Source organism: Salmo salar, chromosome ssa12 (assembly GCF_905237065.1).
Source record: "Salmo salar chromosome ssa12, Ssal_v3.1, whole genome shotgun sequence".
Taxonomy (NCBI): domain Eukaryota; kingdom Metazoa; phylum Chordata; class Actinopteri; order Salmoniformes; family Salmonidae; genus Salmo; species Salmo salar.
Window position 1 is genome coordinate 25,596,260 of NC_059453.1, and position 17,962 is coordinate 25,614,221.

Below are 17,962 nucleotides of genomic sequence, written 5' to 3' on the forward strand. Positions count from 1 at the left end.
GCTACACGTGATGTTTCAGGAAGTGTCCGTTTTTTGCAATATGGCTGTGCAGAGCTGGTCAGAAAAATAAAAAAAAAGAGAAAAAATAAAAATAAAAAAAAAGATGAAAGCTAGCTAGTTTATATTTAAATGCATTTATATTGGTGCTTTGCAAACCTCTTTCCAGGGAAAAGGAAGATACACTATCTCTTTACAGATGGGAAAGAAATGGCAGAGAATATGACTTGACAACAGATTGAGCTCATTGGTAAGCTTGTTTCAGATTAGACATCTTCTAAAAAGTATCCTGCCTTAGCTACATTGCTTCCTGTGCATTATATTATTTCCACTCTCAGCTGTTGTTAGTTACATGTATTCTTACTTTGCAGTACGGAAGTGGTGTTTAAAAAGCACCTTGAAGGGACAGGGACCATGGGAGATAGAAGTTGGAGAGCCAGTTCCATCTACTGTAGCCTGTTTGGAATCAGATGTTATCAAGGAAAACTGTTCAAACATGAGTTGTATTATACAATATTTACATCTGTTATATTTCAGGCCATGATCTAAATTGCTAATTGATTCTAGTTCACTATCACCAACAGTACTCATCCAAATGTGTCAACTAATACTTTTACGATCGTGGAATTCACTATTAAATTAATCATCAATAATCAGTATGCATTTAACTGTACAATGCTCTGTTGAATTTCCTCAGCCTGTATTTATGCGCAAAGACACAAAGACCAGTTTCCTGTGGAGAGTCCGGAACCTTCCGTACCCCAAAGAGGTCTACAATATTTCATTGGAGGCTTATCAATGATGCTGCATCATACGAACAAATAACAAAAAGTAACATCCGAATAGCCTCTATTCCACTCTCATGCCAAAATGCTTTAAAAGTTAAGCATACAGTTGATATGTTTCCCCTCCTTGGAAATCTACTGATAAACTGCTCGGCCTATATCACTTCAGATATCGTTAACTACAGGTCCCTGAAAAGTGATACCACATTCAAAGTCTATATAATTTCTACAGTTGTAACATCTTCACAATGGAGAAGGCCTCCTATATTTTCCTTTATTTTCTTTGTCAGTGCTTGTTACAGTTCCACATATGTAAGTGAGGCTGGCTCTCCTATAGGTGGCACTGTTGACAAAAATATTGATCTCTTACCTTCAAGAAACCCTTTTCTCACTGCGGTGTGTTATCCTTTGCAGGTACTACAAGAAGTTTAATGTTCCTGATCTGGACCGAAGCCAGCTGCCATTGGATAGTTCTGCGCTCAACTTCACCCATGCCAATAACACGTTAATCGTCAGTGTAAGTACTTCTGACAACAACAAACAAACCAACTACAGTACTTCTCAAATTCCACCTTGGGTGATTTTACACTGCAAGTCTTATATCCAATATACAGAGACTGATAGTCAAACTTGAGGCTAAACTATAAGTTGATATTGGAGATTAGATTGAAACTATATTTTTGTATTCGTCTCACTTGTATCAGAACACACCTATAAACTCAACGGAACGAATCATTGAATTAGTTAGTAAGCTATCCTAATGTTTGTTCTAAGTATCTGATGAAGAGATTGACCGTTACTTTATGTGTATACCTATCATAATCGGTTTCTCTGTGCTATTCGATTTCTTATTCCTTGTGTTTGTTCAAATTGGCCCTATTCCCTATATAGCGCACTACTTTTGAGCCTGACTCTGGTTGAAAGTAGTGCACTATATAGGGAATAAGGAGCCTCTGTGTTATCCCACTTCAGGCCAAACATTACACTACAGGATGTACATGGAAGGGAAAGGGGTTTCTGTAGAGGTAATCACCTATTCTGTCTTTCCTTTCAAGTACAAGAAGCCCAAGGAGATATTAACCCTTGAGCACGAGATACTCCGGGAGGTGAAGAAACTGAAGGGAACCAATGAAGGGGACGTCGACTACAAAACTCAATGAAGTCCCAGTGTGGATCTGAGGGGATGTCACTGAAACAAGTCGTTTTTGATTTGCACTGGTGATGCAGTATCCTGTATGTTTTCTACTCTGATATCTGGTTCTCAATGGGATTCCACTTTTGGAAAATTTTTGCACAGTGCCTTGTCCATACTTTCCATTGTGTTTATTGCGGTCGGGCGGGGGGGATGTGGAATTGAGACAGTGAATTACAAACATAGTTACTTGTTTAAACTTGTTCGTTTTTGAAAGAACACTTACAAGTGTTCTGTCAAAAAGATATTTGAGAAATGTCACTGCTGTTCTGTAAAAAGTTCTGAATTGTTGTTGTTGAGATACGAACACTTATTGGTTTTAATACGTGATGTGGTCCTTTGAAGATGAATACAATTCCATAACATTATAAACAACTGTCTCTACATCTCTCCTTTCCCTTAACTATGCAAACTATTAGTTGTTAAAATACTCCAAATGCAGAGAGTTCATCCCCCTCCCACAATTCTTGGTCTCCTTCCCTTGTAAAACACTTTAACACACAATGCCTTTTCCCTATTCTTTCCACACACACTGTTCTCGACGGGGTCGCCCTTACAAGCACGTCCCATTTGTGTTAACTGAATACCCTTATGCTCATGATTGAGCAGCCCAGAGTAGGCCACCCTGAAAGCCATTATGGCCGAGCTAGCCAGTACTAGCAGGTCTTACTGGTCCCCTGAGCCTGGCCCTGTCCTCCAGGGGGTGACTTTACTGGCCCAGAGTCCTCCAACAAATCCTCTCGCAAACCCCAAGACTGGGGATAGCCAGGATAGGTATGGAGCTTGGATGACAGAAGCACTATATTCCTGGGAAGTGAACAAGTCGTATGCTTCTTTGTAAATATAGGTTATTGCATGACAGTAGTACTTAATAACTGCAAAGTGGGAAAAGGTTGTAGGCTCTTTTGTAAATCAAGTACCACAGTGAGCCACAATGAGAAACGTTATCTGACTGAATGCTCGCTAACTTTGACCATCAAACTCTAGGGAGATGAATAACAAGACATTATATCTGACTAAGCTAATATGACTGAGGTTTGACCATCAAAGTTTGATTGAATGAAATGAAAACTGAAGTGAAATTTTACTGATTTACTTTTTAACACAATGTGTTATTGTATGGCAACTTACCCAGAGCAGTTAAAAACAAAACATAGATGCTGCACGAAAAGAAAACAATGCTGCTAAAAAAGAACAATTCCATTTAAACATAGATTCCTCTAACCTAGTGGTGATTCCTTGCATTTCTGGGACTCTGTGCCTAACCAAGTGAGCAGTACAAGGGCTAAACACAGCAACTAAACCACAGGTCACTCACTATTGTGCTTTGCGTACTTCCTAAAGGGGAGGAGATATGTCATGGGATTTGGGAACCAGATCCAACCAAAGCATAAGATCTAAGAAAAAAATTCTCAACTAATTTCTCAAATCAAGAGTTGCTGTTGGATTGCTTTGACTTTGTGTTGTCCAAATAAAATCTTGGACACGGAATTAAACGACCATTTGGAGGGTGATTTGCGTACACTGCTGTCTTTTCTCATTTGGCAGAGCAGGATAATGCTTCAATTAAAGTGTATGATGTGTCCTAGTAGCCATTGAGCCATGAGGATAGCCATTCATTTCTCAATAGGAGTAACAGTAATAACACTAAAAGTTCAGAGTTTTTATCCTGTCAGATTTATTGAACCTTTTGATCATAACTTTTAGTTGTTCATTCGTTTGCAAGTCCTCAAAGCTGGCGGCGCTTCGTGCTTAGCTATACTGAAAAACCATTCCTCATATTTGGAATCCGACCTTTAGCAAACAACCAATAGGACATCCAGACTTCAAACAGTGAGAAAGAGAGAGGAGGGGAATAGAGAAAGAGAGAGGGTCTGCTCTGATTCTTGTGCAGCCAGGCCGACCAGGTCTTCTTCCCTCCGTCATCTGATTCTGTGGTGCAGCCAGGCCGACCGGGTCTTCTTCCTCGTCATCTGATTCTGTTGTGCAGCCAGGCCGACCGGGTCTTCTTCCCCCCGTCATCTGATTCTGTGGTGCAGCCAGGCCGACCGGGTCTTCTTCCCCCCGTCATCTGATTCTGTGGTGCAGCCAGGCCGACCGGGTCTTCTTCCCCCCGTCATCTGATTCTGTGGTGCAGCCAGGCCGACCAGGTCTTCTTCCCTCCGTCATCTGATTCTGTGGTGCAGCCAGGCCGACCGGGTCTTCTTCCTCGTCATCTGATTCTGTGGTGCAGCCAGGCCGACCGGGTCTTCTTCCCCATCATCTGATTCTGTTGTTGTGGCTGGGCCGACCGGGTCTTCTTCCCCCTGTCATTTGGCCTCTGCCGGTCATGCTCAGTTGCTCCTGGGAGAGAGGAGGGTTTCTTTCTGCCACGTCCTTTCATTCCTGAATGCCTCTTCCCAGCCATTCCCCCTCTTTCAGCCGGTGCCACATTTTGCCACATTGAGCCCTGGTGCTCTTTCGCTTTCCTTCCTTCCTTCCCTCCCTCCCTCCCTCCCTCCCTCCCTCCCTCCCTCCCTCCCTCCCTCCCTCCCTCCCTCCCTCCCTCCCTCCCTCCCTCCCTCCCTCCTGTGAGACTAGCTTCTTTTTGATAACTGACCCCTCCTCGTGTTATTATTCGAACCCACTATTGTATAACATGTCCTTTTATATGAGGGCCACAAAGGGCCCATTTGATCACAGGGTTACGGTGTGTGATCGTGAGAAATGCAACTACATGGTGGTAACCTTTGTCTCGAAACAAAATTGTGGGCTGACCTCATTTGCTTTTAATGCATAGCCCCAGCTATTCAGGCCCAAGTCTCACTTGCTGAGCACATTGAATTGCAGTAGCCTATCACAGATATTGCCCCTCAGTTATCTGGTTCTCCAGTTTTTTAGGCAACGTTAGAACCTTTGGGACCCCAAAGTGACCCAGCTAGAAAAATGGTTAGAAACGGCGCATTGACTCCAAAACAATTGTGACTTTAATATACACTCTACAATAAATATTGCCATCATTTAAAAGTATTTTACAAATCTTCCAATTTAAAATATATTCATATATGTAGAAAAGAGACTAACGAAAATGGCCTCCTAAATGCAAAATAATGTGTTTGACATGTATTCACTGTTAATTAGTTGATGCAACCACATGATGATCCAAAGATAGCTGCCATGTAATGTGTATTCATTATTTCTCTCTCATAACATCCTCTCTTTATAGCTGAGTAGGGTTATCAATAAGCCCAAGATGTCCTTTCATTCATTCAAATTTCATCGAGTGCTTGAGCACTAAAATTGTCCTCTGGTTATAAAAACTCTTTCCTACGAATAAACCTCGGTCTGACGTAGCAGATTAGATAGCCTACTCATTGTTTTAGACACAATCCAGTACAAAACATAACAAAAGGAGTCCTTGCAAGGAGCAGAAATGTGGTAGTGGTATTTTTGTTTGGTGCATTCCCCTCCCTCCCTATGCTTCCTCTTCTTCTTCGTCGGTTCTTTCCTCAGTGGGCCCCTGAGCTGTGGTGATGGGTATGTTTAGTCCTCCGAGGGTGGAAGGGGACCACGGGGAGGGGGAGGACATCAAAGAGCTGGGTGTCACCCAGGAGGTGGCCCTTGGGCTGGCGTTTCATGAAGTGGGCCTCCCTCTGGTGTTGCTTGGTCCTGGAGGCCTTGCGGGGCCTTCCTTTACGTGTGAAGGCCATGTACCAGCCCTCATATTTAGCGTTCTGGAGAGCAGTGTAGTTGTTCTCCAGAACGATCTCTGTGAAGATGCAGTCTTTGCCTCGACCCTTCCGCTGTTAGAGAGAGAGAGAGGAGGGGGTGGGGGTGAGAGACGGAATGACGGAATGATTTAGGGGGTCAGTCTCTGAGGATGTTAAAATATTGTTTTGACAAGTAAATGTCCTATCAATCCTTCAAGTTTCTTTCCAAATCATGTCCAACTCCCTACAAGGGCTTTTCTGGTCATAACTCAAGTGAAGAACCTTACACAGGACAGACATAACTTTTCCCGAAACTTTGTATTCATGGTCACAGTCAAAATTATGACCGAATTTATTGAACTCAACCGACCTCCAGGGCTCACATGAAAAGAGATGTACATTTCAATGTGACTTCCCTAAATGAAGGATTCATAAATAAATCTAATATTTACCTTGCCAATCAATGTCCCCGTGTTGTTCATGCAGATGTAGTAGCCAGTCTTTGCCCCTTTGATCCGAATACGACTACCAAACGTGTCCGTCTCCACCACAAGTTTAGCTAGAAAAACATAAAATACATCATATTCTTAACTTTATTCAGCTCAGATACAATGCACAATGATTCTCAAGCTTATGAGGTTATTCTATTTTGTGAACACGATATGCAAGCATTCGTAACTTTGAGCTAAAACCCTTGTGAAAAATAATCCAATAGCGGTATCATTTCAGACTGAATTGAACTTGACTGTGAGACGATGCCGGTCCAGTAGTATTGACGTGATGACATCAGAAAGGGCGTTAAGTTATTGAAATGACTAGTTCAGAGGACTACATTTATTAACCTCGATCTAATAACCTTAAGTTATGTATTATATTATAATGACTTTAGCAGAGTTGTACTACTCGTTATCATGGCATCAACCTTGCATGCAGCGGGGAGAAAAGTATTGTATATGGCAAAACATTCAAACATAAATTAAATTGGAAACATTGGCAAAAAACACTGAAGTCTTTTAGAATAGCAGCAAGTGGCTTTGACTTCGCACTGAGCCATTGTCATTGAACGGCTATAAAATGCTGCGCTACGCTCCACTTAGATGATGGGGAGGAAGGAGGAACGAGGGAGTGAGAGAACATAGCGGTCAGCGACACAGCCACAAAAGCACCGAGCAGTGGTCAGATTTGGGCCTGCTACAAGAGTGACACCCACTTAGGACATGCACGCTCGAGCCAAGGCGAGGTGTGTGTGCGTGTTTGAGGGAGAGGGAGATGAAGAAAGAAGAACAGATAGAGAAAAGAGGGGATAAAAGGAAGATGCTGACTTCACCGCTCTTTATAAACCGAGTCATACATTGAGTTGTAAAGCAATGAAAATTCCTCATTAAATGACACTCCAAAAAGCAGGCAGCAGGCATAGGGAGAAATAGATGGTTGTGGTGGAAAGATGGCTAGACAGACCAAAAAAAATACTTTGGTGACAGGAATTTGCTCCCTTTAAATTTCAGACAATTCTTTCCTTGTGGGGAGAAAAATTCCCAACCTCGCATATATTTCATCAAAACAGCTGTCTATATTGTACACTTTGTCCATAGGCTATACTCTAAGATTTTTTTTCTTCTAAAAGGGTTCTTTATCTGTCCCCATAGGATAACCCCTTTTGGTCCCAGGTAGAACCATTTTGGGTTCCATCTAGAAACCTCTGTAGAAAGGGTTCTACATGGAACCCGAAAGGATTCAATCTGCAACCAAAAAGGGTTCTTCAAAGGGTTCTCCTATGGGGACAGCCGAATACACTTTTAAGGGTCTAGATAGCACTTTTTTTCAAATAGTGCATAGGAGGCCTATGAATACGTCTAGACCACCACTGTTGAGAAATACAACGTTTTAACTTCATGTTGATGAAACAGTGCGATGAAGTTGCCCTGAGAAATGTTGTGCTAATTATTCCACTTGGCAGAAATGCAGTTTACCCCAAACCCTTCCAAAAACAATGCATTGTCTCTAAGGGCCATTCAGCACCACTCTGGATAAGTGAGTTAAAACAATTCTGTTTTATCATTGACATTTATCACATTTTTGTAATTCTCGTGGCAAATGTCAATCCGTCACTGATATTTTAAACCACTAAATCTAATGTAAAAGTGTCGTACTTGTTTTGGTATGTTTAAGCAGATATGAATGAATTCATGTTTTGTTCAAAGGATGGACTTGAGAGACCAATGGGGGACAGAATTAAACAAAAACACATTCGCCTCAAATAACTTTGGGTAAAAAATAGGGCGTCTCAAGGTTATGAAAATTGCAAGTCATATTTCTTTCTTTCAACCGCTTCTGAGATGGTAAGCTACTCAGTAAATGTTAAGAAGGTAGAAAGTAAGACGATTTCTGATGTGTTTACCAGATATTCTGAGTGGGTTTCTCCCGAGAATCCCAGTCCAGAACAATACTATAGAATCCATTTCGAATGCATTTTCTCCCTCCCGCCGCCTACTCAGACATAGACTTCTTCAAGCTAAATAGAACTGTTTGCTTTTTAAATGGTAACATTTTCATAATATACCTACTTTTCTTCTCCAATAGGCCTACATGACTTGTAAATTGACATGTTCATAAATAGATTTTGGTAATTTCAAAATCTGGAATAGGCCTAGGCCTGTTAAATCCTACAATTATTACGAAAATGCCTAGGCCTACTTGAAGGCTCCCGTTTCATTCTAGGCGTGATGTATTCGTTTCTTACCGTGCACAGCTCCGTCGTCGCCCATGGCATTCACTTTCTTATTGCCCAGAACCTGGACATGTTTGCCGCTGGTCCGGCTGTAGAGCTGGTAGGTCCGAATCAACCGGCGGCTCATCCGGTCAGACAACCGGCACTGCTCGTTCACATGGTGCTTGAAATTAGGAGGTGGGGAGTGGGACTGCACTGTGTTCTATCAAACCAGAAAAACACATACAAAAAAAGCATGAATAAAAGCATTGAAGTATAAAAATAAAAGCATCAATGAGAGCATAGCCGAACTGATAATTAATGCTAATTGATGTTCAGTCTAAATGAATGAGAAGCAGATCAAGTTATTTTCCAACTAAAATATATGTATTTATTTCAGTCCAATCATATGCTTTTCATATGGGCTTGGGCTATAGGCATTTCAAAGGGAATCGCGGGCACATGGCTTTTAGAAGAGAAAAAGTGCCCTTGCACGGTGAGTGTTTGGGGAGATGCACGCAGCGAGTCCGCTGTCCTCACTCGAGATGACATGCCTATGATAGGTTGTTTTACCACGAATGATCTTTCACCCCCATCTCCCTTAGCTATATCCCTTAACGATTATTTTTCAATTCAGCCATACGCCATCCCCATATGTTTTAACAATTACCTTTTAGACTCGAGTTTACGTCTTTTCAAGATGTTTGACTTGTTGCCAACTGCTTAGGGCTCATAATAAAATGTTTTCATTGTTATTACACATTTACTGCAGATATGCAAACGAATTGGATTAATATCAATAAGAATAAAAACGCTTGTAAATGAAAATAATTAGTTGCATTGATGGACTGAAATCTTTTAAGGGGCTATGAAATGTTATTGTATGCCCATTGCTCTGCAAACGTCATAAAAAGGCATGCAAGTTCGTACCTGTGTGTAAAAACACAGCGCTAAGAACTGAAGTAACCTGAAACATAAAAAAGAAAATAGAATAATGTTTATGTTTCATATACATTTCCAAATATGTCAAGTAACTGTACAGACCTATATAGCCAATTCCTTAAATCTTAACAGTTCAGTAGTATAATAACTCACAGGTAGCCTAATCTCGATGTTCTAAGCCTCATATTGAAATAAGTTAAATATTTTTTCATGAATTCCACTATTCCAATTCCACATGAGTTCTCTGGGAAATAACAGTCCTTCCCAGCGGGAATTTCAGCTTGGATTTTATCTCCCTTCTGTTACAGCTTATAAATTGATAGCCCGACGATGGAGATCCAGAAACAACTGAAGGTTCGGTCCAATGTTCCAGGTAGGATTCACATTCACTCATTGACAGCATTCACAATAAAACGTTCCAGGACGATTTAAAGACGTTCAGGGGGCCATCCAGAATTACAAGTCCCAGGGATAGAGATCGCACTGTGATCAAGCGACCACCGTTATTCCACAAGTCGGTCAATTCCCTCTCGTGTCAATCATCCCTCCTCTGCAGAATTCAAGGTCTTCTTTGATGTTGCTTAGTTGAGATAATGTATATCCCGGTTGCTTTCGTGGAATTGTAATACATCCATATGCACTGGTGGTATAGAATTATTACGCGCATGGAGATTAGCCTATTTGTATGCATATTTTACGCGCGACAGTGAGCATGTCCATTCAATAATTAAAAAAAAATTGAATCTTGCATAGATATTAATTAAAAATGGTAGCAAAATGTATAGTCCTATGTATTTGTAGCCACTGGTGATGTTTGCCTCTCAAAGAAACGCTGTGAGATGGTCGGTATAGCTGGGCTCCAATGTCAACTTCCCACACGTGTGTTTCTAGTGGTCCGGTTTACTTCAGAATACAGCGGCTCCTGCCCTCATCATTTAAATACTTTCACTTGCGAGAAAGGCAATATCCTTGCAGAGAGCAGGCGGAGCCTTTGGTGGGAGACAGTAACAGGCTGAGGAGGACTGAAAGTGGCATGTATTGATTGACACCTGACCATGTTGAGGTATTTTACAAATATGAGGCACATTCATTGACTAGGACTTTGTGCCTTATTAGGCTACTTCCAGTGTTGGGATTGTTACCGATTTCACAAGTTATCAAACATGAATGTTTCAGCTCAATTCTTGATAGTATAAAACATGAACAATCACGAACAAACCTATTAATTGTGATTTGTCAACTAATCAATCAACTAATTCATTTCCAATAAACCATGAATAAAGGTTAAATACAAATATTAATACAATGTAGATATTGGCCCTACTGCATCAAACAACAGAATAGCAAAGAAACCAAGCCTCTGGAATCTACTTAAAAAAATATACAGCTATATAAATCTCTTCCCAAACTGCAGGTTAGTGGTTGTTTCATACTGCAGGTTAGTGGTTGTTTCATACTGCAGGTTAGTGGTTGTTTCATACTGCAGGTTAGAGGTTGTTTCATACTGGAGGTTAGTGGTTGTTTCATACTGGAGGTTAGTGGTTGTTTCATACTGCAGGTTAGTGGTTGTTTCATACTGCAGGTTAGTGGTTGTTTCATACTGCAGGTTAGTGGTTGTTTCATACTGCAGGTTAGTGGTTGTTTCATACTGCAGGTTAGTGGTTGTTTCATACTGGAGATTAGTGGTTGTTTCATACCGCATGTTAGAGGGGGTTTTATACTGGAGGTTGGTGGTTGTTTCATACTGCAGGTTTGAGGATGTTTCATACTGCAGGTTAGAGGTTGTTTCATACTGCAGGTTAGAGATTGTTTCTTACTTCAGGTTAGAGGTTCCTTCATACTGCAGGTTAGAGGTTGTTTCATACTGCAGGTAAGAGGTTGTTTCTTATTTCAGGTTAGAGGCTGTTTCTTACTTCAGGTTAGAGTTTGTTTCATACTGCAGGTTAGAGGTTGTTTCTTACTTCAGGTTAGAATTTGTTTCATACTGCAGGTAAGAGGTTGTTTCGTACTGGAGGTTACTTGTTGTTTCTTACTTGAGGTTAGAGGTTGTTTCCTACTGCAGGTTAGTGGTTGTTTCATACTGGAGGTTAGTAGTTATTTCATACTGGAGGTTAGTGGTTGTTTTATACTGCAGGTTAGTAGTTATTTCATACTGGAGGTTAGTGGTTGTTTCATACTGCAGGTTAGAGGTTGTTTCATACTGCAGGTTAGAGTTTGTTTCATACTGCAGGTTAGAGGTTGTTTCTTACTGCAGGTTAGAGGTTGTTTCATACTGCAGGTTAGAGGTTGTTTCTTACTTCAGGTTAGAGGTTGTTTCAAACTGCAGGTTAGAAGTTGTTTCATACTGCAGGTTAGAGGTTAGAGGTTGTTTCATACTGCAGGTTAGAGGTTGTTTCATACTGCAGGTTAGAGGTTGTTTCATACTGCAGGTTAGAGGTTGTTTCTTACTTCAGGTTAGAGGTTGTTTCATACTGCAGGTTAGAGGTTGTTTCATACTGCAGGTTAGAGGTTGTTACATACTGCAGGTTAGAGGTTGTTTCATACTGCAGGTTAGAGGTTGTTACATACTGGAGGTTAGGAGGTGTTTCATACTGGAGGTTAGAGGTTTTTTCTTACTGCATGGTAGTGGTTGTTTCATACTTAAGGTTAGTGGTTGTTTCTTACTGGAGGTTAGTGGTTGTTTCATACTGGAGGTTAGTAGTTGTTTCATACTTGAGGTCAGTGGTTGTTTCATACTGCAGGTTAGAGGGGTTTTTATACTGGAGGTTGGTGGTTGTTTCATACTGCAAGTTTGAGGATGGTTCATACTGCAGGTTAGAGGTTGTTTCATACTGCAGGTTAGAGGTTGTTTCTTACTTCAGGTTAGAGGTTCCTTCATACTGCAGGTTAGAGGTTGTTTCTTATTTCAGGTTAGATGTTGTTTCATACTGCAGGTTAGAGGATGTTTCTTACTTCAGGCTAGAGTTTGTTTCATACTGCAGGTAAGAGGTTGTTTCATACCGGAGGTTAGTCGTTGTTTCTTACTTGATGTTAGAGGTTGTTTCTTACAGCAGGTTAGTGGTTGTTTCATACTGGAGATTAGTGGTTGTTTCATACTGCAGGTTAGAGGTTGTTTCATACTGGAGGTTAGAGGTTGTTTCATACTGCACTTTAGTGGTTGTTTCATACTGCAGGCTAGTGGTTGTCTCTTACTGGAGGTTAGTGGTTGTTTCATAATGCAGGTTGGTGGTTGTTTCATACTGGAGGTTAGTGGTTGTTTCTTACTTCAGGTTAGTGGTTGTTTCATACTGGAAGTTAATGGTTGTTTCATACTGCAGGTTAGTTTTTGTATCTTACTTCAGGTTAGAGGTTGTTTCATACTGGAGGTTAGTAGGTGTTTCATACTGGAGGTTAGAGGTTTTTTCTTACTGCATGTTAGAGATTGTTTCATACTTCAGGTTAGTGGTTGTTTCTTACTGGAGGTTAGTGGTTGTTTCATACTGGAGGTTAGTAGTTGTTTCATACTGCAAGTTTCATACTGGAGGTTGGTGGTTGTTTCATACTGCAAGTTTGAGGATGGTTCATACTGCAGGTTAGAGGTTGTTTCATACTGCAGGTTAGAGGTTGTTTCTTACTTCAGGTTAGAGGTTCCTTCATACTGCAGGTTAGAGGTTGTTTCTTATTTCAGGTTAGATGTTGTTTCATACTGCAGGTTAAAGGATGTTTCTTACTTCAGGTTAGAGTTTGTTGCATACTGCAGGTAAGAGGTTGTTTCATACCGGAGGTTAGTTGTTGTTTCTTACTTGATGTTAGAGGTTGTTTCTTACAGCAGGTTAGTGGTTGTTTCATACTGGAGATTAGTGGTTGTTTCATTCTGCAGGTTAGAGGTTGTTTCATACTGGAGGTTAGAGGTTGTTTCATACTGCAGTTTAGTGGTTGTTTCATACTGCAGGCTAGTGGTTGTCTCTTACTGGAGGTTAGTGGTTGTTTCATAATGCAGGTTAGTGGTTGTTTCATACTGGAGGTTAGTGGTTGTTTCTTACTTCAGGTTAGTGGTTGTTTCATACTGGAGGTTAATGGTTGTTTCATACTGCAGGTTAGTTTTTGTATCTTACTTCAGGTTAGAGGTTGTTTCATACTGGAGGTTAGTAAGTGTTTCATACTGGAGGTTGGTGGTTGTTTCATACTGCAGGTAGAGGTTGTTTCATACGGCAGGTTAGAGTTTGTTTCTTACTACAGGTAAGAGGTTGTTTCTTACTTCAGGTTAGCGGTTGTTTCACACTGCAAGTTAAAGGTTTAGTCATACTGGAGAATAGTGGTTGTTTCATACTGCAGGTTAGAGGTTGTATCATACTGGAGTGGTTGTTTCTTACTGGAGGTAAGTAGTTGTTTCATACGGGAGGTTAGTGGTTGTTTCTTACTAGAGGTTAGTGGTTGTTTCATACTGGAGGTTAGTAGTTGATTCATACTGGAGGTTAGTGGTTGTTTCATACTTCAGGTTAGTGGTTGTTTGATGCTGGATGTTAGTAGTTGTTTCATAATGCAGGTTAGGGGTTTTTTCATACTGCAGGTTAGAGTTTGTTTCATTCTGGAGGTTAGTGGTGTTTTCATACTGGAGGTTAGTGGATGTTTCATACTCAAGGTTAGAGGTTGTTTCATACTGCAGGTTAGTGGTGGTTTCATAATGCAGGTTAGTGGTTGTTTCATTCTGGAGGTTATTGGTTGTTTCATACTGCCGGTTAGAGGTTGTTTCATACTGGAGGTTAGTGGTTGTTTCATGCTGCAGGTTATAGGTTGTTTCTTACTTCAGGTTAGAGGTTGTTTCATACTGGAGGTTAGTAGTTGTTTCGTACTGGAGGTTTGTGATTGTTTCATACTGCAGGTTAGAGGTTGTTTTATACTGGAGGTTAGAGGTTGTTTCATACTGCAGGTTAGAGGTTGTTTTATACTGGAGGTTAGAGGTTGTTTCATACTGCAGGTTAGAGGTTGTTTCTTACTGCAAGTAAGTGGTTGTTTTATACTTCAGGTTAGTTGTTGTTTCATACTGGAAGTTAATGGTTGTTTCATACTGCAGGTTCGTTTTTGTATCTTACTTCAGGTTAGAGGTTGTTTCATACTGGAGGTTAGTAGGTGTTTCATACTGGAGGTTAGAGGTTTTTTCTTACTGCATGTTAGTGGTTGTGTCATACTTCAGGTTAGTGGTTGTTTCTTACTGGAGGTTAGTGGTTGTTTTATACTGGAGGTTAGTAGTTATTTCATACTGGAGGTTAGTGGTTGTTTCATACTGCAGGTTAGAGGTTGTTTCATACTGGAGGTCAGTGGTTGTTTCATACTGCAGGTTAGAGGTTGTTTCTTACTTCAGGTTAGAGGTTGTTTCATACTGCAGGTTAGAGGTTGTTTCAAACTGCAGGTTAGAGGTTGTTTCATACTGCAGGTTAGAGGTTGTTTCATACTGCAGGTTAGAGGTTGTTACATACTGCAGGTTAGAGGTTTTTTTCTTACTTCAGGTTAGAGTTTGTTTCATACTGCAGGTAAGAGGTTGTTTCATACCGGAGGTTAGTTGTTGTTTCTTACTTGATGTTAGAGGTTTTTTCTTACAGCAGGTTAGTGGTTGTTTCATACTGGAGATTAGTGGTTGTTTCATACTGCAGGTTAGAGGTTGTTTCATACTGGAGGTTAGAGGTTGTTTCACACTGCAGTTTAGTGGTTGTTTCATACTGCAGTTTAGTGGTTGTTTCATACTGCAGGCTAGTGGTTGTCTCTTACTGGAGGTTAGTGGTTGTTTCATAATGCAGGTTGGTGGTTGTTTCATACTGGAGGTTAGTGGTTGTTTCTTACTTCAGGTTAGTGGTTGTTTCATACTGGAAGTTAATGGTTGTTTCCATACTGCAGGTTAGTTTTTGTATCTTACTTCAGGTTAGAGGTTGTTTCATACTGGAGGTTAGTAGGTGTTTCATACTGCATGTTAGTGGTTGTTTCATACTTCAGGTTAGTGGTTGTTTCTTACTGGAGGTTAGTGGTTGTTTCATACTGCAGGTTAGAGGTTGTTTCATACTGCAGGTTAGAGGTTGTTTCATACTGCCGGTTAGAGGTTGTTTCATACTGGAGGTTAGTGGTTGTTTCATGCTGCAGGTTATAGGTTGTTTCTTACTTCAGGTTAGAGGTTGTTTCATACTGGAGGTTAGTAGTTGTTTCGTACTGGAGGTTTGTGATTGTTTCATACTGCAGGTTAGAGATTGTTTCATACTGCAGGTTAGAGGTTGTTTCATACTGCCGGTTAGAGGTTGTTTCATACTGGAGGTTAGTAGTTGTTTCGTACTGGAGGTTTGTGATTGTTTCATACTGCAGGTTAGAGGTTGTTTTATACTGGAGGTTAGAGGTTGTTTCATACTGCAGGTTAGTTGTTGTTTCATACTGGAAGTTAATGGTTGTTTCAAACTGCAGGTTCGTTTTTGTATCTTACTTAAGGTTAGAGGTTGTTTCATACTGGAGGTTAGTAGGTGTTTCATACTGGAGGTTAGAGGTTTTTTCTTACTGCATGTTAGTGGTTGTGTCATACTTCAGGTTAGTGGTTGTTTCTTACTGGAGGTTAGTGGTTGTTTTATACTGGAGGTTAGTAGTTATTTCATACTGGAGGTTAGTGGTTGTTTCATACTGCAGGTTAGAGGTTGTTTCATACTGGAGGTCAGTGGTTGTTTCATACTGCAGGTTAGAGGTTGTTTCTTACTTCAGGTTAGAGGTTGTTTCATACTGCAGGTTAGAGATTGTTTCAAACTGCAGGTTAGAGGTTGTTTCATACTGCAGGTTAGAGGTTGTTTCATACTGCAGGTTAGAGGTTGTTACATACTGCAGGTTAGAGGTTTTTTCTTACTTCAGGTTAGAGTTTGTTTCATACTGCAGGTAAGAGGTTGTTTCATACCGGAGGTTAGTTGTTGTTTCTTACTTGATGTTAGAGGTTTTTTCTTACAGCAGGTTAGTGGTTGTTTCATACTGGAGATTAGTGGTTGTTTCATACTGCAGGTTAGAGGTTGTTTCATACTGGAGGTTAGAGGTTGTTTCACACTGCAGTTTAGTGGTTGTTTCATACTGCAGTTTAGTGGTTGTTTCATACTGCAGGCTAGTGGTTGTCTCTTACTGGAGGTTAGTGGTTGTTTCATAATGCAGGTTGGTGGTTGTTTCATACTGGAGGTTAGTGGTTGTTTCTTACTTCAGGTTAGTGGTTGTTTCATACTGGAAGTTAATGGTTGTTTCATACTGCAGGTTAGTTTTTGTATCTTACTTCAGGTTAGAGGTTGTTTCATACTGGAGTTTAGTAGGTGTTTCATACTGCATGTTAGTGGTTGTTTCATACTTCAGGTTAGTGGTTGTTTCTTACTGGAGGTTAGTGGTTGTTTCATACTGCAGGTTAGAGGTTGTTTCATACTGCAGGTTAGAGGTTGTTACATACTGCAGGTTAGAGGTTTTTTCTTACTTCAGGTTAGAGTTTGTTTCATACTGCAGGTAAGAGGTTGTTTCATACCGGAGGTTAGTTGTTGTTTCTTACTTGATGTTAGAGGTTGTTTCTTACAGCAGGTTAGTGGTTGTTTCATACTGGAGATTAGTGGTTGTTTCATACTGCAGGTTAGAGGTTGTTTCATACTGGAGGTTAGAGGTTGTTTCATACTGCAGTTTAGTGGTTGTTTCATACTGCAGTTTAGTGGTTGTTTCATACTGCAGGCTAGTGGTTGTCTCTTACTGGAGGTTAGTGGTTGTTTCATAATGCAGGTTGGTGGTTGTTTCATACTGGAGGTTAGTTTTTGTATCTTACTTCAGGTTAGAGGTTGTTTCATACTGGAGGTTAGTAGGTGTTTCATACTGCATGTTAGTGGTTGTTTCATACTTCAGGTTAGTGGTTGTTTCTTACTGGAGGTTAGTGGTTGTTTCATACTGGAGGTTAGTAGGTGTTTCATACTGCATGTTAGTAGTTGTTTAATACTTGAGGTTAGTGGTTGTTTCATACTGCAGGTTAGAGGGGTTTTTATACTGGAGGTTGGTGGTTGTTTCATACTGCAAGTTTGAGGATGGATCATACTGCAGGTTAGAGGTTGTTTCATACTGCAGGTTAGAGGTTGTTTTATACTGGAGGTTAGAGGTTGTTTCATACTGCAGGTTAGAGGTTGTTTTATACTGGAGGTTAGAGGTTGTTTCATACTGCATGTTAGAGGTTGTTTCTTACTGCAAGTAAGTGGTTGTTTTATACTTCAGGTTAGTTGTTGTTTCATACTGGAAGTTAATGGTTGTTTCATACTGCAGGTTCGTTTTTGTATCTTACTTCAGGTTAGAGGTTGTTTCATACTGGAGGTTAGTAGGTGTTTCATACTGGAGGTTAGAGGTTTTTTCTTACTGCATGTTAGTGGTTGTGTCATACTTCAGGTTAGTGGTTGTTTCTTACTGGAGGTTAGTGGTTGTTTTATACTGGAGGTTAGTAGTTATTTCATACTGGAGGTTAGTGGTTGTTTCATACTGCAGGTTAGAGGTTGTTTCATACTGGAGGTCAGTGGTTGTTTCATACTGCAGGTTAGAGGTTGTTTCTTACTTCAGGTTAGAGGTTGTTTCATACTGCAGGTTAGAGGTTGTTTCAAACTGCAGGTTAGAGGTTGTTTCATACTGCAGGTTAGAGGTTGTTTCATAC

At 40.5% G+C, this 17,962-nt stretch overlaps 1 protein-coding gene and 1 pseudogene across 1 annotated transcript; one reads left to right on the forward strand and one right to left on the reverse strand.

Moving 5' to 3' along the window:
• The first annotated feature begins 28 nt into the window (after positions 1 to 28).
• Positions 29 to 3,363, forward strand: LOC106564591 (protein DPCD-like; annotated as a pseudogene).
• A 1,559-nt stretch (positions 3,364 to 4,922) lies between these two features.
• On the reverse strand, positions 4,923 to 10,205 carry LOC106564590 (fibroblast growth factor 8b). Its single transcript, XM_014130737.2, has 5 exons — positions 9,466 to 10,205; positions 9,301 to 9,337; positions 8,404 to 8,593; positions 6,116 to 6,222; positions 4,923 to 5,756 (listed from the first exon to the last, which is right to left on the reverse strand). Exons 1-5 carry the CDS (start codon positions 9,522 to 9,524, stop codon positions 5,463 to 5,465), a joined length of 687 nt encoding a protein of 228 aa, XP_013986212.2. The 5' UTR covers positions 9,525 to 10,205; the 3' UTR covers positions 4,923 to 5,462.
• Between the last annotated feature and the right edge of the window lie 7,757 nt (positions 10,206 to 17,962).

Coding starts and splice junctions, on each gene's coding strand:
- LOC106564590 (XM_014130737.2), bottom strand. CDS start 9,524: ATGAAAAAATATTTAACTTATTTCAATATGAGGCTTAGAACATCGAGA. Junction 9,338..9,465: donor ACATCGAGATTAGGCTACCT/GTGAGTTATTAT, acceptor TTTATGTTTCAG/GTTACTTCAGTTCTTAGCGC. Junction 6,223..8,403: donor CGACGACGGAGCTGTGCACG/GTAAGAAACGAA, acceptor ATGTTTTTCTAG/CTAAACTTGTGGTGGAGACG.